Source organism: Triturus cristatus, chromosome 3_1 (genome assembly GCF_964204655.1).
Source record: "Triturus cristatus chromosome 3_1, aTriCri1.1, whole genome shotgun sequence".
Lineage (NCBI taxonomy): Eukaryota > Metazoa > Chordata > Amphibia > Caudata > Salamandridae > Triturus > Triturus cristatus.
Window position 1 is genome coordinate 820525685 of NC_140583.1, and position 21762 is coordinate 820547446.

At 42.8% G+C, this 21762-nt stretch overlaps 1 protein-coding gene across 7 annotated transcripts in view; it reads right to left on the bottom strand.

The window, feature by feature from the left end:
- The window catches only part of COL18A1 (collagen type XVIII alpha 1 chain), a 431742-nt gene that overhangs the window by 37330 nt on the left and 372650 nt on the right, over positions 1 to 21762 (bottom strand). For all 7 annotated transcript variants that reach the window (XM_085645186.1, XM_085645181.1, XM_085645184.1 and 4 more), the window contains 4 exons: positions 21146 to 21220; positions 12990 to 13058; positions 5784 to 5817; positions 3117 to 3197 (listed from right to left, as the gene is read on the bottom strand). In XM_085645186.1, coding sequence (XP_085501312.1) covers positions 3117 to 3197; positions 5784 to 5817; positions 12990 to 13058; positions 21146 to 21220 — 259 coding nt within the window. The remainder of the gene's footprint in view (positions 1 to 3116; positions 3198 to 5783; positions 5818 to 12989; positions 13059 to 21145; positions 21221 to 21762) is intronic.

The following is a 21762-nucleotide window of genomic DNA, read 5'->3' on the forward strand; positions in this document are numbered from 1 at the left end:
AGCCCAATCAGGTTCTTATGGTATACTATCTCAGATACTCCACATGCCATATACATATGGTTCTAAGCATTGTGTAGATTAGATTACTTTATCTTTGGGCCTGAAGAATCGCCCTAGATCATATATTGACAACTTCTGGCAAAAAACATGTTGAACTCTTGACACTAAAAGCCACCAGAGATCATTGCCTCCATTGATGGCGCACACATTTTTAACTAGACAGGCGGACTCACTGAATAAAAAATCTTCAGTCTACAGATTTGCCTGATCTTTTTTACTTCACTATCACCCACCATTCCAACACTCACTTTTTACCAATCTACACCTAGGACCCTATACTGGCACTTCACATACAGCTGTGGATAAAGATCTCCGATAAAGATCCCCCTAGAGGGTGCCCATCGAGCATTGCAGCGCCGGCTCAATGAGGAGAAAAGCCCTATGATGAAGAATGCCACTCGCAAGAGTGTGTGAGGGCTGTATTTCCAAAAAGGAACCATCCTCCTGGTTCCGATATATCTGGCCAGTTAGAACACCACACAACCTTCTTCCCCCTTCTCTTACATCTATAGAAACTGCATACCAATCAGCCTATTCGCATTATCTTGGAGCTCGTATGCTGGACCTTCATACGCTCTTTGTCCCCTTATTTTGTGATTGCCTAAAACCTTCGCCTCAGAAGGAAAAAGTTAAGATTATGCATGATTATTTTTGAAGGGTGACAGTGCCTGAAGGTTGCTTCCTCATCAACGGAATCACCATAATTTTTATTGTGTTGAGCCTTCTTTCTAAACATGAAGAGGAACAAATGCTTGACCGAAAGAGAATGCTTACCACAAGTGAGATGGTTATGGGACAAAGCCAGAGTCTGTCGGTGTGACCATCACTGGCAGGCAATGGAGCAGGTTTCATTTGAATGGAACCAATAACAACATCCATGGCAAGCAAAAAACTGAGATGTTCTTCTAGGCAAACAAATTAAGTGTTGTACAATTTGGGCCTGACTGATGGTGCTTTCTCTTTGCATAATGTTTAGTATTCCTTCTTGTTGCTTAGATGTGACTTACTCATCAATTTCTAGAAGTAAGCTACATTTACACATGGAAACAAGCCCTGAAAATAAGCCCCTGATGGGAAAAGTGATGACCGTGTTTCAGTAAATAACCTGAATGACCATCACAAGGACTATGACAGAGTGTTTAAAGGGAACATAGAACTCCTTAAATTAGCTTCCTAAAATAACATTTTAGCATATTATTTTTGTAATAAATAGGCTTTATTTGGAAAAGTATAGGTAATTTACAGTGGGTGCATAAGGGTGTACGCTAACGGTCTATAGTAATGTTACTAAGGGATTGAACTGGAGTTTAGTAAATTGGTTACATATTTAATGTGTACTACCTACGAAGTAACTACAAGTTTATAGGATTGGGTCAGGAGGCAGTGTTTCTTCGTCATAATGCACAGATCTGCAAGGACGAGCCCATTAGACTATCCCCTGTTACTGATGGGTGCTCCAAGAGGTAGACATGATGCAGGGGGATGTTTATAGGGTAGCCTAGGGAGCTGTATTCTGTGTCCAATACAAGGCAACCTATGTGGTTCTAACCACTGTGATAAGAGATCTCACATACATGTGCCCTAAATGGGAGAACTACCTCAACCCTCAAACTTGTCACCCTTCAGTAAAGGAGTTTTGACACACGATGGCCAAATCTACATACATTTAGAGATGTTGTGATGCAACGTTCTAAAGTTCCCAGACAGCCCAAACACCAGGTGGATTTCATTTTTAGGCGGGTTTTGTGTTGGGGCACAATACTTGGGGCCCACACATTACTCACACCTACCCTTATGACTATGAGCCCACCCATGTTCACCATGAGAGGCTGCACGATTTTACCCCTATCCAGTGGAACAGGGAACTATGCTCTCTCCAGTAGCCCTCAATTCACATGGCAGCTAGAACCTATCAGGAGCGACAATATGGAAAGAGAAGCCCATCATTTTGTGAACTAAAACAATCTTATATTGTCCTCTATTGTTATCTTTGGTCACATTATCATGGTCAGATGAGGCAAGGGCAATGTCTTTGCTAAGTCACTATTTGGTAATACACAACCTATCAAGGCTATGGGCAAAAGCATTGGCATAGATTTCGAGAACGCATTATAGTGGAGCGCACATATAGGAGATTGTTGGAGTTAAGCCGCGTATTTTATATTCCAATTGTTTATCTCGGTTCATAGAGGTAGGTCTCCTGTCCTGAGAAGGAAGTGATGAGCTAGTTTAGGGAATGCTTCTAGGGAAAGTAAACAGCAAGGAGTCATTTTTGGGATAAGTGGACATCATCCTTTAAAACTGATGTATAAAGAAAACAGAGAACAACATTTGCTTCTCCCCCATTATTTCCACCGGCATTTACCTCCCTGCTATTAGTTTGACAGCATAACATTCTGCATTTACATGAATCGGACCATCACTTCCTCTAATGCATTATGAAAATGACAAAAAAGGTATGATTTAATGTGAGTTAAAAAAATCACTTCATTATTAGTAAATAATTTATATTAATGTAGTTATGTTTAATATAGGGTTAATGTTAGTATTGAAGATAATTATTGTAATTACATTTCATTTATAAAAAGTGACTTGCACAATACGGGTTAGTACTGAATTAAGTGGTTGAAATTTAAAGATAAATGTAAGCATTAAAATACAAGCTTAAGGTTACGTTTAGCAGTAGGGTGACAATAGGTGAGCATGGTTGATAGTTATTTTGATTTAATTTAATTCAAGGCATAAATAAATACATGTAATTGAATATAATTTGATTAAAATAATTTAACTGTAATAATTAAAATATCAGTATTGATATACGTTCACTAAATTGTGAAATTTAAAAAGAGCAAGTGTTAGTATAAGTGTGGTATAATACATTAATTTAGGGTGAGGTAACATTAGTATTAGATTAAGAAAACATATTGTTTTTAGATAATTACAAAAAATGGTAGGGTCAAGTTTAGCACTAATGAAATTCAATGTGACTAAATGTGGAGGGAATCAGATAGCAGGAAATATGTTTTGGGGGTACCTGAGAGCAAGCAACGCCTTACCTGGTGGACCCGCAGGTCCGACATCCCCTCGTTCACCTTTTGATCCAGGAATGCCAGGGAATCCTCGCTCACCCTTTTGGCCTAAAAGAAAGGCAAGGATTATTTGCAGCCATAGCATAGTATTTTAAAAGAAAAGAGAAGAGCCTCTCACTACTACATTAAAAGATGTAACTCAACCTCCTGTCGACACAGACCGGGGCCTCTGACTCCTAAGATGCAGAGAGGGCCGTTCTTTCCTATTAGACAACTTTGGAAAATCCACTATGTCTGGCCTCAGTGAGCTGGTGCACTGATTAAAATGTTCTTTATCTTTTATTGTAAGCATATGCAACAATAATGAAAATAAGAAAAGACTGGAAACATGTTTGCAATAAAAAAAAAATATATATTAAAAATTAACCATAATTTAAAAAAAAACAGTAGAGGTGCTTCCTAGCAGTTAGATGTTTATAGAACAGTTATAGAAACCTTTTTTGGAATGCACATAGCAGGAAAATTGAATCTCGGTGGTTCAAAGAAAATACATTATATAACCCTCAAATTACTGTTCCCTGGATATATACACACACAGGTGACAAAAATAAATAAAACAAAGTATAAAGAATGGGAAGAAGAAAATATTGGCTAACCTACTTGTACAATAGAAAGTGTGCTTCTTTTTGGTTGAATGTGAGGTGATCATTAAAAAGGAGGACACTCAACTTGCATGTGAGGCAAAGGCTGAGGTGGAGTTGCCCACCTGTATGCTGAGGTGGGTAGAAGCAAAATGTGTTTGACAGATGAACGCACCATTGGATAAATATGGATGACCCCTAGCTTCTCTATGTAGGTATATCTGTATGTGCTTTTTAGGTCAAGCCTTGGGAGCGCATGCGCTGCTCTGTGAGGCATGCAGTATTCAGGTAGGGACTTGAAGCTCCGCCCACTCTCTACCCATTGGCTTGTGTGATTGTCGACTGTCAACTGTGGCTGTTCCTTGGTCAATAGGCTTAGTAGTGACTCCTTAGTACCGCCTTGTCTTATTTTGTAACCTCCCATGGCGACACCCCCTGATACGTGTGTTGTTGCTCGGTAGGCTTTAATTACAGCCTCCGAGCACTGTTTTCTCAAATAGCTTTGACCTGCCTGCTGTTGCAGGCAGGACACAGTTTCTCTTAACGCTTTTAAAAAAAATGTATAGCATGGGCGCCAAACGCATTTGCAATGCAATAGGTCTTGCATTTACGATAGTTTGAGCTATTGGCATTGTAAATGACAATGCCTTTTATTTATCTGTTTTAAAAACAACACATAAATAAAAGGCATTGTCATTTACAATAGCCCAAATTCTCGTAAATGCGAGACCTATTGCATTGCAAATGCTTGTTTATTTATGATTTTTTTTTATATATGAAGCTGGAGTACAACTGAAGCAGTATCGAGGCCTGACCTATCAAGACGTAGACCCCTCAACCTCACGGTACAACCTAGGAATGCTCACTTCTATGACAAATCGAGTTGCTTCCCTTCTCTGGCATACAGCATTGGCACTCTCTTCTCATATATATTAAAGGTGGCATTTCACACCTGCAGGTGTAGGTAGACACAAGGGAAGTGGTAAAAATGGACACCAATTGTATTTGCTCCAGTTCAGCTATCAGAGCCACTAAGGACCTGGGCAGAAATGCTGCTAGTTCAGGGGTTTGCACTGACACTAACATCACAGTGAAGTTCAGATGCAAAACATTGGAAAAGGGATATTGAGAGGCAGAAATACATGCCAGTACCGTATTTTATTACACTTGGGTGTCAAATAGTCTCAAAGTTGACTGCCTGGTTCAAACGTTATTTTTGATGGCTTACTTTTTGTAGTCATAATTTACACATATATATAACTTTAAAGTATAGCACAGGGCAATCCACTCCCAGGGAAGAAATTCCTCCCACTGCTCAGTCTCCAGTTCTGTTTTGCCTGCTCTCTGCCACACCCTCTTGCCTTCTATTTCTTTCCCTCCTCGTTGCCCTCTGCTCTGTCCAATCAAACATCTCCACTGTTTGTATAACTTCTATTACCCATTGTTATTTCACTTGTTCCTCCTGTCTTTCTGCTTGATCTTTGTCTCTCTTTATCCTTTTCTCATCATGGTATCCTTGCTCCCTTTGCATCCAGCTTTGTCTTTCTTGACCTCTCACTCCCTTCATCTCCAGCACCTATTCTGTAATTTCACTGAATTTGTATGGGTTGCAAATAGGGGAGCTTTAAGGAGGAGGTGGGTGAAAATGATCCTCTTCTTCGTTACTTTCTGTTTTAAAATAGTGTTTTAAACATTCTTCAAGAATATTGGCTTGAAGGTCAAATCTTTCAAGATAATTTAATACTTCCAGTGCAGCGCAAGACAATATTTTGTGCATACCAGAAAGGCTGTAGCATAGGATGAAATTGTTTGTAATACTCTATGAATAGTGCTTGTGTCACACATGAGCTCCTTCCTGGTATTAGCAGGAGGGGAATGCTGCATAAAAGCATTCATATCTCCTCCCTTGCTAAAAACTTGTGAGACTGGCTCACTTAGAAGCTTGGAAGCCCACGTAGGCCATAAAGTTACTAGGGAGATATATTTTAAGCTTTTCCTCCTGGATGATGTCAAAATGGCTGCCTTGCCTCTACCTTAGTCACTTTTCACTCACCTGGTAGTCCTGGATATCCGGAGTCACGGTAACCCTAAAAATAAATAAATAGAGATTAGGTACCCATTCTGTGAGCCAAAACATTTGGACAACAACAGCATACAATTTCCATGAAGCTGTTCAGTCTGACACATACCTTTTTCAACTAACTTTGGTTAGCCCTAAAAAAGACTCAGTGTAACTGTTTGGGAAGAAAAACATTAAATCCTGGGCTATCCTCTGCTCAATCAAGGCCAAGGCTAAGCGACTGTGGTACTGAAAGGAGGGATTACTGGTTCCCATACAAAGCTAATACCATGAGGTATTTCAGTGTCTTTCTTGTACCTACCCTCTCTCTCACTTTCCCCATGTACAATACTCGGTAAAACCCATGCTGCACTATCTCGTTCTGATAGCAGCAAGCCACACCATTTACAGGCTAACTGTTGGTGAAGGACCCATCTGCTCGATATGAGAAATCAAGGCGCTACAAAATAAATCCAGAATAAGCAAAATTGAAGACTGGTTATGTAACCCTGGGACAATAGTAGGCTGCTCTCTTTCCCTCAGCACTTGTTTTATCCTAACTGAACCAAGGGATCCTCTATCAAGGAGGGCTTGAACTTAAATTCACCAAATGGCAAGACCAAGCTGTGCCAACGAGCCAGCCAGGAGTAGAAGCGGGTACCCCGTGAAACACAAATTGACTTCCATGAATATATTCTCTTCCCCCCACACACGACAACAGAGGTGCTATTTTGCGGGACTGGATAGCAGGGTCTGAGAAAGTTGAAGTCAGCCAGCACTGCACCATCCTTATTTTACCAGAAGAAATGGCCATGATTCGCATAGGTCTTATACCATGTTCAGTCAGGGTTGACTGCGCTACATATCTCCATCCCAAAGGGTGAATTCCTTGTGTGAACTGGGATAGGTCAGGCCCCCCAGTGGACAATTATACCGCTCATGTCACAGCTGTTGATACTATGGGCAGCACATTTGCTTCTTTTTTTCTTGTCAACTGTCCCAGCAGTGTGCACACTTTCACCAATTTATTCTGTTGGCTCATAACCTTCCTTGCCTATCTAACATGGTGTTTCCCACCATCGTACCTTTTATGGGTTCACAGGCAAAAATGATCAAGAAGTACATTTTTATTTGGCAATGTGGGAGATTGGGTCATCTTGTCTGATCAGATTCTTTAATTTAGCTTGACTCACTCACATGTCCGCTTTGGCATCAGTATGATATTGGACTACAGGGCTGCAGTCCTAAATTTGCCTCCACTAAAAAGGCATTGGCTTCTCCTGGTTATGTTGAACTTGATTTTTGATAGCGAATAATGTGCTTGCACCTAATACTCACTTTGGATAGTGAATAGCCTGTATTTGGTTACCTTTTCCACAAATAAAATGTATATCAGCTGAATGCGTAGACTTTGGAGAAGACGTATGCTTTGCTAGAAACACACAGAAGTGTTTCGCTACAGCAGGTGCTCATTCTAAAGGAATATGTCCAGTATCCCACTTGAACATAAGCTGGCTTTCTCAATTAGTTCAGCCATCTAAAGGTGGAAGGGACTTAGAATTTGAGTGCTCTGCAATTTTCTAGGCCTATATTCTAACCTCACACTCACAGACCACAGGGAAGTCCATTAATTCCATTTCCGTGCTTAATCAAAACTTGTCCTTTGTTAGCAATTCAACACCACATATTACTAACATACTAGGGGGCAGATTTAAATTAGACTTGCGCCACTTTTACGCCGCCGTTGCGTCACTTTTGTGACGCAGCGGCAGCGTAAACCATGCGCCATGTTGCGCCTTATTTACAACGTGACGCATCTAGGGAGATGCGTCACGTTGTAAAGCCCTGCGCTACATTAAACCTGCGTCAGGTTTAATGTATGCAGGGTGGGCGTTCCATCGGAAAAAGCCTCGGAAAAGTGACGCAGTGAAATCTACAAGATTTCACTCAGTCACTTTTCCGACGCTGCTGCGTCAAAACCTTGCGCCTGCTTGAAGCAGGAGTAAGGCATGACGCAGCATGTTAGGTATGGGCAGCCCCTAAAAATTGCTGGAGTTGCGTCGTGCTTGCGACGCGACTCCAGCAATGCGCCGCCCTTACGCCATCAGATGCGTCACGCATCTGTTTATCCTTGCGCCACGATGCGCTGCATTGTAAATGCGGCGCATCTGTGGTGGCGCAAGTGTAAACTTGCGTGACGCATCTTTCCTGGCGCATCCCTGCTGATTTGCAGGGATGCGCCAGGAAACATAAATCTGCCCCTAGGTAGTTATGTCCACAATAAGGTGGCAGCATATTTAAGCCTTTCCAACAAATCCATCCATAAACATAAAGTGACATGAATCTGAGCCATCCACATCATCTATGGACCCTGTAAACATTTATCACATTTCCGCACGGAATACCAGTTGTCTTTGTTAACCATAGTACACTAAGGCCAACACACACTGCTCTGTGTGTTTTGAAAGTTATCTCTGGGAAAACCCCCAGTTACTTGCCAGACATCTTCCATCTTCACCGCCCTGCCACTTCCTGGTGTTCCTGCATTTACAACAAATTGCTAATCTCGAAATGTCTTGCCCAAATTTGGTGGCAGATTACTATATGTTGCTGAGGGAAAACTGTAGACAAATCTAATCAAAGACATAAGACTTGAGAACATCTTCACTAACTTTAATGTAACCTACATCAACTACCACTCAAGTGCAAGCATAATCAACATGCTGACTTCAACAGCTCCATCTGTAAGGCCTCATTTATGAATTGTCCTTAGCCCTTTCATCCAATCCTAACTTATGGAAAACGTTAAATATCTGGAGACTTGTAGCTCCCCCAAAAACTTTTGTAAGGTACAATAGTTACAGACCCATCTACTAGATGGCAGATTAATTCTGCATTTGAACCCAGAATAGGTTCATGCTGCAAATCCTGTTATTGCTTCCTTCAACTTTGCTTTATTGTCATGTCTTCTGAATAATACCCCTTTGTGTTACCTTTGTGGCTTGTCTATGAACTGATTTACGTTTGTGTTACTGTACCCTGTGCCTATCAGCAGTATCCTGGAATGTGTCTGCGTGCTGCAAATAATAAACAATACAATGCATTTTCAAGAGGTCATTTAGGAAGCTGTGTCTGATGAAATCGCATGCATTGCACACGTTTATTTGCTTCTGCCAGCCCCTATTGTGTCACCTAGATGGGATTATACTGGAGGAACGACTACCCTTGAAAACAAATATAAAATCCGCTAAGTCACCCTTCAGGAGATCTGGGCTTTCAGACCCACTTTTTTAGTCTATGCACATTCCTTACTGAATCGACTCTGGGCTTATTAAACATGTACTTATTTATGCCTAAAGTATATGAAGGCAAGGTCTGTCCTGCTGATGGCTAGGTTACTGTCTAAGCCTTCTCCCATTCCAGCTCAGGAGGAGGAGATCTGCTCGCAATATCATATATGATTGCATCGACTTTCAGAGCCATTTTAAGTGTCATTCTGCTCCTGGTGTGTAGAAGGCTGCAAGCTAAACTCTGAATATGCATACAGACTGGATGGTGAAGGCACAGAAATTCATGGGACATTTGTCATGGGACAAAGAACACCTCGTCTACTGGCCTCATCCTGGCTATCCGGATATATGTTTCGAATTTTGTGTTCTCCCATATCTTACATAATACAGCTGTGCAATGCAGTTGTTGGAGTTCTTGTTCATAGTCTTTTGTGCTAGCTCCCATAAGTGGAAGGTCTGTAGATCTCGGTTTGAGCATCTGCACATTCTTTCGTGACATGTGGAGCTGAAATGTTTACTAGAAGTATGTAAGCCACGCCTGTAGGAAACTGGGCTTCTGTTGCAGTTGTTTCCCCACTTTTTGCCCCCTTTTTAGCTACTAGATACTGATTTATGACTTTGACAATGCACTAAGGCCTGCTAACAAGACCTCAGTGCCAGTGCTCCTTTCCTAAAACAAGGTGAAATCTAATTGTTCCACAACTGGCTAAGGACTTTAACACGCCTGTAAGCCTCTATTAAATGATACCCAAGTACCTAGGCCATGGGTGTTAAAGAGAGTCTTTAAGGGCTGCAGCATATCATATGCCAACCTAAGGGACCCACATACAAATTCCACACAGACTGCCATTGGAGATTGCATGACATGGTGCAAACCATGAGCGAAAACATAAGATGACACACTTCTGTGTGTCATGCCAAAGTCACTGCATCTAATATATGTAAGTCACCCCTACAGCCGGCCTTTGAGCCTTATGCCAGGGTGCATTATATTTTATGTAAGGAAATATCTGCATGAGCAGAGAGGCCCCTGTGATGTCTAGTTCTACTACTACACATTGCAAGTGAGTAGGGAAGCCATCTTAAGGTATGTACTGGGCACTGGTCAAAACGAGCTCCCCAGCTACATAATGGTTTCACTGAAACATATGGTGTTTGGATTCAAACACCTCATATTAATAAACCCACACTGACTCCATTGATGGATTTATTAATATATGCACCCAGAGGGTACCTTAGAGGTACCCCCTGAGTCCTACTAGCCTTCAAGTGTGCTTTCAGACGGGAAACAGCCTTTACAACGAGGTTTTTAACACGTTGTACCTTTACCACACATTCTTTACCATGCATGTTTTCAGAATGCATATGCTTTTACAACGTATGCCTTTACCACGCATTTAAGATTCGGAGGGGTGGGGGTGGGGGGGGGGGGAGGGTCTATCCCCACAAATACATTGTTTATACATATAAACATATATATATAATCAATGCGTGGTAAAGGCATACGTTGTTAAAGCATATGCCATCTAAAAAAATGGGGGGTAAAAAATGCGTGGTAAAGGCTTGCAGAGTATTTCCCAGCGTTGTTCCATCGTACAACCCTTGCTGACTGTTCCAGACCAGCATGCGTCACTGCTGAGTTTCTGACCCCCCAGGAGGTGAGCGCCCTGCTCTCAGAGGACAGAAACAATGTCTGCTCTAGGGTGAGGTGTTATCATCTCCTTTCCCAGGAAGGCTGGTAAATCAGCATATCAAGGCAGGAGGCTTCAAAGGTTTCTGCCGCCTTTGATATGCAACCCAAGGCTTTCCCAGAAAGGGGAGAGGCCTCCCCTGCCTTTGGCCATCTGGCACCAGTACAGGTGGGAAAATTAGCTATGCAAGGGGTGTGTTACACTGCCAGGCTGGACACACCTCTAGCGTGAACAGCCTGAAGTAAATACGAATTCAGAAATTCCACCATCTTGTGTGAGCTTGAATTGGAAATTCTGGGACAGGGTGATGCTCTCTTCCTAAAGGAAGTGGTCATCTATAGGGAGTAGTGACCCCAGGAGCATGCAGCCCATTGGCTACTACCCCTCACTCCCCTTAACACCGCCAAACTGAGTATTTAGGGGACCCCTGATACTACAACTTCAGATTTCAACAGACCCAAAAGAAGGAGTGGACAAAGAAGACTGCTGACCCGAGAACCGAAAAGCATGACTGACTTAGCGCCAACCCTGCCAGCCTGCCAGCTGTACCCAACTCTCTTGGAGCAACCGACTAGTCCTGCTGCTGTACAGACTTCAAGAAGCCCAGAGGGCTGCAACAGTTTCACAAATTGTGAATGAATCTCCCTTGAAGTAGAGGAGCTACTCCTCTGCAGCCGCAGGCACCAAAGATGCAAGACCTGCTTCACCAACCTGCCGCTCACCGGGGCTACCGAGGGAGCAGCTACCTAGGAAGAAGTAGAAGTGCTCCTCAGGTCAGATCCATCCTCCCTCCAAGTGTGGGGATGCCAGGACTGACCAGAGCGGGACAACACCTATAACACAATACCTGGGGTACTGGACCCATTTCAGCAACCAAGGCTTGTTGTGTCCAGACCGGACACCAACGCTGAGGAGAATCGATCCTCACGTCGAGATAATTCAGGGACAGTGAGACCCACATCGTAAGTGGCCCAGCTATCCTCTTTGCCCCTCTGCAGCAGAAACCAAGACAAAGAGTGAGTCCTCGACCACCGGCACCCGATGCATCAAAGTACTTATGCACCAGCTCTCCAAAGCCCGAGTCCAAGGGAGGTGATGGTGCAACAGGGTCTGCAGACCCACATGAGCTAAACCCACCCTTGTGTTTGCCCAGCCCGGACTTCCAGTCGCCGCTTGCAGCCTTTTTCTGCCCTGACTCTTTTCACAGTATACCTCTTTTTGGTCCATCATATAAAGAGACAGCTTCCTACAACCTCCACCAACTCTTGGACTTCTTCTACAGCTGTCTTGAGCAGGATTTGCTTGAGAATTCATGTAGAACATCATCATAATCACATTGTTTACAGCTCCCTGATATACTGTTATTGTTTCATAGGAAAGAGAACCTGCGCAGGTAGTTTTGCTTCTCTTAAGCTGAGGGCGTTGATATGGAGCCTCTTCTCTTCGAGTGAACATCGACTTGTATGGAGCCTCTTCTCTTTGAGTGAACATCGACTTGTATAGAGCCTTTTCTCTTCGAGTGAACATTGACTTTTATGGAGACTCTTCTCTTCGAGTGAGCATCGACTTGTATAGAGCCTCTTCTCTTCGAGTGAACATCGACTTGTATGGAGCCTCTTCTCTTCAAGTGAACATCGACTTGTTCTATATCAGCTGCTGTTTTTGCTACGCTATCTCTGCAAGATCTCAGTCTGGCGATGGGGATTACCCAGAAATGGAAATCTATGAAAGATACTCTGCTGTGGAGCAAAGTAGTGTATTTTGAACGTGGAGGCACTGTTTATATGTGCGGCTCACTTTGAGACTCCAGTCCTGTTTGGTTCCCTAGCACCCGAAACAAGCAGTAGTCTTAAAAAGTAGACGTGATACATGGACATTTGAGAAACCCCATGCATTGAATCATCACTTCTGTTGCACACACAACGTTTTCAGGATATAGTGTCCTTTATGACACTGTACAGAGTAAGCTCTTGGCAACATAATGTAACTAATGTAAAGTTGCACTCACAGCTATGCATCATTCACAAGCTTTTGTAAAATACCTCAGAAAGAAACACACACACACACACACACACACAAAATCTAGTTTGAGTCACACGTAATTTCTAAGCCCATTAAATAATGATGTGAGATTCAAACAGAAGCAAGCACATACAGGGACCCACATGCATATCCAAACACTATTTTAAGATATGCAGTTCTTTTGTAATTGTACTCACATTGTTGTCAAAGTTGTAGTTTGAAGGTGGGCCTGGTGGACCGGGGGGACCAGGAAGTCCAGGTAAGCCCTATAGGAAAAATTAACCTCATTAAAGTACTCTCGATGCAAGGCAGTCTTAGTCCAACTCAAGACATAAACGGAAGACCCTCTCTCACAGCGAGAGAATCAGATACTGTCAGTGTCTCCAAATCACACCATTGGGATCAACACAATTTTGACAATTTGCATGCAGATGCTAACCTGCTCCAGTGGACCATCCTTCACAGCAGGGGCCTCCTCTCCCACTTTTGAAACTCCATGCCCCTTCACATCAAAACCATTAGCAAGCAGCTACATTTCAGAAAACTAATAGTGAACTTCTTTGCGTTGGCCATCTAAACCAGTATCCATTTTTAAAGCACTGTCACTGCACAAATCGCACCTCTTCCCACTCTTCCGTCATCAAAATCCCAAGCTTCTGCATATAACCCCCTGCACACTCTATGTCTGCACAGCAGGCGGGATTGTCCCCCAAAAATAAGCACCTATGTGCGACTATCAATATAAAATGAAGCTCCTCTCCATACTGTTTTTGTTGTACCTACACATACATCAACAAACTGTTGATACACCAGGAAAATTGAGGAGATGCAAACTCCCAATGTGAAACTCCATCTTGAACAAAGCTTATGAAAAATAAGTTAATATAAATGTTTGAGTTCGTACTGTTCAATTGATGGATTCTGTTAGGGAGAGATATTTGGAGTTAGATTTATTCTGTGACTGAGAAAAAGCAAGGGCACCTCAGACATCTGATTTTGCAAGAGGAAGAGAGCTGGGACATCCAATTCTGTACTCTACTGAAAGGCCCATCCTTCCCATAGGATGATATACTTCGAAAGGACACAGAGGTAGCTGTTATACCAAGTAACTCAGACTCCTGTGTTAGATTGAGCTGTCTCTCATTGAACTGTTGAGCAAAGGACAAGAACGTTATTGAAAAATAAAAGGTTACTTACCAGTAGGATTAGTTTTGCAGCGTGAATAAATTTCTGGAGTCACTATATGTGCATTATTCCACCATCTAGTGGAGGGGTCTGGAACTTTTAGGATTGAAGTTTTTTATCTCTATTTGTTTTGTGGGGACTGGCGAGTCATCAATCATTTGGGCTCTTGTCCTTCCTTGAATGACTGAATGATATCATGTTTAGGTACTTTTTTATCTCTTTGTATGATCTTTGTATTGTAATAATTTGTTGATGTTCTCCTCTTTAGCAAATTCACTTTGTCAGGGAAGTTGGGCGGGTCACATGTGAATCCAGAAAATTCTTCAGGCTGAACCTTTTAATTTTGTAGCTTGAATATTTTCTGAATTCAGATACAATGCATTGATTTAGTAGCTGTATTCTCTTCTCCTGGCAGGCTCGCATTGTTAGAATGCATATTTGCGAGCAGGTGTTTTAACACTCTTTGTCCAACCTGAGTCTCCTTATTGGCTTAAAAGACCACACAGTAGTATTTTGTAAAGGTGTCTATGAAAGATAATGTGGCTGCCATGTCACTATCAATACATTTATTAGGAAGGCAAGTGTTTCTCCCTTCTATCTTGTTGAATACACCCATGTTTTTCCCCCAATTTTATTCTTGTTGTTTTGTGACAGGCTTGAATTGTTTAGACTATCCCTATACCCTTTGTAACTGTGGAGCCTTGGCATGTGCAAAGAAGATAAAAACGTGACCCCCTTTCCTGATTACTTATGTCTTTTGCAAGTAATACATAACTGTCCTAACACCAATTGTATGCATACTCTCAGCCTGCATTTTAGGTTGTTGGAATAATGTAGGTAGCTGTACATCCAGGTTTGGTGGATTAGTGGACTAATGCATCCACTGTAAGGGCCTGTGTTCAATCTCATTGCCACAGGTTCAAATTACCCCGGTCCACTAAGCCATTTATCCTTCTGAAGTTGATAAAATGAGTACCATTGAGTTGGGTAACAATAAACATCTGTTATTGGGCACCAAGTTACTGTTGGATGAATGTGCACTTTACAAATACATGTTATGGTTGACATGAAAATGCAATACCACCTTTAGTAGAAAACCGTGGATTTATTTTCAATACTACTTTATCCTTGTGTATTTGTAGATTTGGTTCCTGTGTTGTAAGGGTCTATATTTCAGAAACCCTCCTTAATGACATTAGAGCAACTAAGAAGGCTGTTTTCAGCATTCAATATTTGAATTCTGCATTACGCATGGGTTCAAAAGGTGCCTCCATCAGTTGTGTGAGCACTAAGTTTAGATTCCACATAGGTGTGGTTGCTGCCCTTAGGGTCACTATCCTTTGCGCACATTCTAGGAATTGCTGTACTACTGGTGTAGTAAAGAAACTTCTGTCTATTTCTCCCTTGACATACTCCACTAGATGCATCTTAAGTGAGGTGTAGGAGAGTTTTTCATCAAGGAAATAAGGTACATGACCACTATAAAGTCTTGTGTCCAACCTCTACCAAGGCATTTCCTGTTAGACCATCATATGAATCTGTTCGGCTTGTCAATGCAGCACTTTCTTGTGGTTGGCCTCCTGGTTTCCTTAAGCATCTCCGTGGTTCTTGTAGGTATGTCTAGATGGCCGAACTCTTCTTGGAGGTAGGTCTAGATGACAAAAAACTCTATGGCCTCAAAAACCATGCTGCCAGCCTCAGGTTAGCTAGCTCCGGATGCAATACCTGTGCTGTTAGCAAGTACTAATGTGCTGGGTGCATCATGACCCAATCTTGCTGCATTTCCACTAAATCTGGGAACAATGTTTGTCTGGCCCACTGAGGAGCTATAAAGATTAGTTTCATGAGTGCCTATTTGAATTTCTGTGTTACATGTGGTTTCATGTGCGACTGGATGAAAAGCGTGGGCAAAAATCCCTGACCATTCTTTCAACAGATCCTTCCTTAGTGACCATGAGTAGAGGAACCTGGAGGCAAAGCTTTGGCATTTCGCATTTTTCTGGGTTGCAAACAAGTCTACTGTGGTGTGCCCCACATTACACTACACCTTGCTTTAACCCCAACTCTTATGTGGTGTTTGCCTGTCTGCTCAGTCTGTCTACTTCTGTGTTCTGTACCTCTGGTAGGCATACTGCTAATAGGAATGTCCCATTTTCTAGATCCCACTTCCATATAGCCTGTGCTAGTTTGGTTAGCATGTAAGATTTGTCCCTCTGTTTGTTGCAAGAGAACATGGTGGTTGTATTATCTGTTTAGATTTTAACTGAGTTTCCCTCCAAATGTGTCTGGAAGGCTTTTGGGGATAAAAAACAGTCTTGAGTTCCAGTACTTTCATGTACTGTACTATTTATTTTGGGCTTTCTAGGTACCTGATGTTCACCTTTGCATGTGACCTCCCCACACTGTCTGGAATGCATCTGTTGTAATGGTTACTGAGGAAGTTGATGGTTTGAATGGTCTCCCAATGTAATGTTCGTTCCCACCACTGCATCTCTTTCTGTACTTTATCTGTAACAACTACTAGATCCTCCCAGCTCCTGGTTGATTGTGACCGTTGCTGTTGCAGCCACTCTTGAAGTGGCCTTATGTGCAGCCTCGCCTTGTGTATTAAGGGATGCAGGATGCCACTATGCACACCACTTTCCCCACCATTCCCATGTTCAGATGTTGACCCTTCTGGCAGAGGTGAGCTTGATATGTCAGTGTCTGGACTCTTTTTGTTACAGGGAATGCCTTGACGCCCCCCGAGGAAAGTCTTTTATCTTTCTGGGGTTGTGATGGATTTCTCTAATTTGAGGGAGTATCCTAGCTTGTGAAGTGCTCCACTTAAAGCATTTATTTTTCTCCTGGCAATGTTTGAATTATTTAACCATTACCAGGCAGTCATCTATTTAGGGCTAAACATGTATTTCCTGTCTTCACAGGTGTACTGCTACTAAGGCTAGGCACCTTGTGAAAACCCTTGGTATGGAATTTATCCCAAAATGTTGTACTTCCAACTGATAATGGTACTTTATCCACAACAAACTCAGGAAATTTCTGTGTCCCATGTTTATAGGTATGTGTAGGTAAGCATCTTTTGAGATCTACTGTTGCAGTGTAATCTTCTTTCTACATCAGAGGTCATTGCAGTGAGGTCACTTAGAATATTTTTGTCTTGTTAGATCTGCTGCGTCCCCTTATGTTAATATGGGCCTTAGTGTCATATCTGATGTTGGTACCAGAAAGTAGATGGAATATACTCCTAGGTTTGTTTCTTTTTGGTGGTACTAGTTCTAATGCCCTCTTGCTTAAGAGCTTGTTGAGTTATTGTCACAGGTGCAGCTTTTCTTCGTTGCTGGTTCCCCCTGCATGTGGTCTTGTTGTAGGTGGACTGTTTAGTAGTTCTATGCAGTTGGATCAGATTTACTATATATCTGTCAGAGCATATTTTCTTCCATTTCGGGAGAAATCATTTCTCTGATTTTTCCTTCTACTGGTGACTGTGTAGGAGAGGATGGTGTTGCAAAGTCACTTCCTGGAGGAGCCGCCTCTTCCCCCCTCCTTGGGACTGTTCCTCTTCTTCTGCCTCTCCCATGAAGGGTATGTGACGAGGATGAGACATAATTCCACTCTGGTGGTGTGGTTGATGGACCACTTTGTGAGGTAAAGGATTCATACATTGTTGACGGTTGCATACCTGCTCTTACTTTGGGCCTTACCTCTCTTAAAAGGCCCTTTGTGCTGCTAAGCCCCCACTGTCTTCATGGTTTTTATGCACTGTAGGACTTCATCAACAGTGTTTACAAAGAGACTGTCACCGATGAATGGCATGTTGATTAGTGAGGCCTGCACCTCTAGTTGGAAAACTGACACCATCAGCCAGGCGTGGCTCCTTAGTGTTGTGGCTGCAGACAGTTGCCTCCTGGCAGTGTCTGTTGCATCTAATGCCAATTTGAGGCAAGTGTTGGCATTAGTCGTACCCCCTTGTTTAATTTCTATTTATTTCTGGCAGATGCTGCAGGAGTTCTTTGACCTCATCCCAGTGTTCATGAGTGTATCTGTTCAGCAGTGCTTTTGAATTTGCTATGCACCACTGCACTGTTGCTGACCTGTCCAGCCTTAGTTCCACCATGTCCACCCGGGTACTCTCCTTATCGGGAGGGGGTCCTATTGAGGTGGGAATATTTGTCCTCTTGCGTGGCATTACAAAGTTTAGTGAGTCTGCTGCCACATTGCCCTTGATGTAAGGGGGAAGTTACTTGTAGTGTATGTGTACTTTGTCTCTGCTCTTGGTGTGATTTCTTTGTCTGCTGAAGGCTCTTTCATTGCCTCTCGGCCCTGGTCCAAGATACTGCGTAACATGGGCAGGAACTTATTTCTCTTTTGATCATGTAATAGTGTCTCCAACAGGAAACATGATTCTGACTGCTCCTCTTTGAGCTGAACACTAGCGGTGTCTGCAGACACCTACATTTATAGCATTGTAGACAGTGATGTCATCAGGGTGTGATGGCTTCAATGGGTATGAATTTACTCCTACTTGTGAATCTGTGTCCATCTCTGCTTTTCCTTTACATTGAGAGTCTTGGACTGCAACTTAGCACATGCAGCGCACCCCTCTGACCTGTGATCTTTCGAGGGAAATAAATCATTATGGTTGTTCTTTTGCCCGTACTTGAGGTGGAAGTTGGGACAAAATCTAAATGGAATATGCTTTAAGCCCCTCCGACATTGTCTGAACCACTTGTTCGTTCTGGTTCTCGATTGGGCAAAAACCTCAATGGCTTTTTCAGGGTTTTGTGTTCCTTTGACGTCTGTCGGTAATTCAGCTTTTAGCCCCTTCAGTGTCTTTGACGACTTTTTGTAGTTTTCTGTGAAAAACATTTCCTCTACGGCTCCTGAGCCATTGGCTGTGCTTATAGACCCAATGGCAGAAAAAAAAGGAAATGCAATATTTTGTAAAACAACCAACCTTCTTGATGGCCTTGAAATAGATGGGACGAGAGAGAGCATGAGAGAGAAAGAGTGTACGGGTGTGTCTTTTCTTCTTTGTGTGTATTTACAAAACCAGGTTAAATCCTACAGAGACTTCACAATAAACACCATACTTGACTGAGAGCAAATGTAACCAACTATTTACTTCAGAGTACATATATTAGGGGAGGTGTAACACCCCAAACAACCCCCTTAAATCTACACCCCTGAGGAGGGGTAGATATCCCATCTGAATGATGAACTCATAATATACCTGTACCTCAAATTATATCACATTCTTTCCAGACATGCACATATATGACCCTGTTGCTCTCCTTTGATATCACTCTGCGGGTCAGACACAGAAAAAGAACCTGCCCCTCTGTGATACAAAATGCAAAAGAAACAGTAGTCAGGCCTTAAATATCAAACTCTTGTCACTGACCCCGTCTACCCCATCAACACCCTGCCTAGAAAGGTGCTATACAATGTCACACACCAGTCTATGTGGGAGAGTGTGCCAGAAACACTGTATTGAGGATAAAGATCATTGATCCCTCCTTGTCTGCTGTCATTGAAAGAGTGTGTCAAACACATGTCAAATTTTGATTTCTAGAGCACTGCAGAGGGAGAACTTATAAAGTAATGAGATTTTAGCATTTCTGGATCAGTGCAGGGTCAGTGGCTTGTCAAGAATTGATAAGGGTATCAAACTGTATTGTGCCAGCGCTCAATCAAGATCAATACCCTTACCATGGGTTTGAAGATCAAATAGAATTCAGTTCGAGAAATGATCAAGTTATCCCTACAAACAATACATTTAATTATTTTGGGCACACTTATCTTATCTTGTGGATAAATACTATGTTGCATTTAATTTGAGAGGATGTCTAATTAATATTACTAACAACATATTGGATTAGTTTAGATGACTCTGACTTTGAAGGACAATTTCTTCGTAACATTTGTTGCATGAACAAGACAATTGATTAATTAGTCCTGAAGAAACAGCTGTTGTCGCAAAATACGTGTTGACTGTTTGTCACAAATGAGGTTATGAAAATCAAGTTATATACACACATACATACACTGCTAGAGCTACACTTAAAGCATTTCAGGGACACCACAGAGCTTACATGCCTGTGGCATTGCGGAGTGAGCATCACTGGAGACCTTCCAGGTGAGCCTGTCTGGAGCGATGAAAGGCGACCATGCCTGGAGCAATGCTAGGCTGAGCCTCTCTGTAGAGCCCAAGGTGAGCTCCTGTGAAGAGCTGCAGGACCAGCCCCTCTGCAGTGCTTCAGAGTGGACCTCTTTGGAGTGTTACAGCATGGGCCTCTCTATAGCACAGCAGGTGCGCCTCGCTGTAGCAGCCCTGAGTGTTTGCCCTGAAGTGCTGCGGTGAGAGCCTCTCTGGAGCACTGTAGGAAGGGTCTCTCTGCTGCTTTACAGGCTGAGCCTCTCTGAAGTGCTACAGTGTGCACCATACTGGAGCACTAGCAGGGCCGGCTTTAGAGCAGTGTGGCCAGTGCAGCCGGACCTGGAAGGAGGGCACTGACCTCAGGAGGGACGTTGTGTTAAGCAATAACGTATGATTTAAAAGCACCTGCTGCAGAGTTCCTTGTACGTCCAGCTTTCAGGCAGCAATAATGTAATCATAACTCTTGTGATTAATCTTCCTGCTATACATAGAGATCGGGGTTTTGTCAAGTGGCAGTTTTGATTCGCCATAAAGAAGCAGAAAGGGTTAATATGTCTGCTGCAAATCACAGATCAGTATCTTATGTGGATAGCTGAGTGGATTAGTAGCCAGCCTTTACCAGCGCTTTAAAACAAATTAAATGTATTTGAGAGAGGGTCAAATGGAGATATGAGGGGCACTTTTGCCCGGGTGGTAGTGAGGCAACCTGAGAAGGAGGTCACATGGGGGGGGGGAGGCAGAAAAGATGGTCGCACAAGGCACCACCAGTGCTAAAGCAGGACCTGAGCACAACAGATGTTCCTCTCTGTAATGCTGCTGGGTGAGCTGATCAGGAGCACTGCAGGGGGAGCCTCTCTGAAGTACTAAAAAGTGAGTCTCTTTGAAGCATTGAAGAGTATGCATCTCTGTAGCAGTGCCCAATGAGCATGTCTATTGAGGAGTGAGCATCTCATGAGGGCGGCATTAAAAAGCAATGGTAATCCTAAAGTACTGGTGCAGACAGCTACTTACCCTGGCTGCCAGTACAGTACTTGGGTCTACGGTGTCTCCTTTCTCGCCCTTAACTCCGTTCATCCCAGGACGACCCTAGAAGAAAGTAAGAACAGAGTAGTAACAACTAGTGGGGGTTGCACTGTACAGAAAGTAGTCTGTCTGAACTCAGAAGCTGAACCACTCAGCATCAACTCTGAAAGAAATGTAGGGGTGTGCAATCAAACACTCAACACTGGGTCACTCTATATACAATTGACAGCAGTACAGTCCTAGTCATAGTCGAATACCTCGGTTTACCCATAAATGTAAATATTATGTTTGGGAACTCCTACAATAAATATAACACCGAAGAACGTTCACAGTCTCCATTCTGACAGTTAACAAAACACTGGGACAGTTCACGGTCTGAATAACACTGGAGCACACTCTTATCTGGCATAACACTGTGCCCTTTTCAGTCAGCATAACACAGTAACATTTGTTATTGAGTCTGATTAAGACATTCTAAGAGTTAGAATACACAGTTTTTTGCAGTCACCAGTAGACCAGGGCATTGCCACAGTCAGCACAATAACAGGAAGCTCACAGCCCTGGGCCACCACCGCAATGCCACCGGAAATCTACAAAATCCCAAG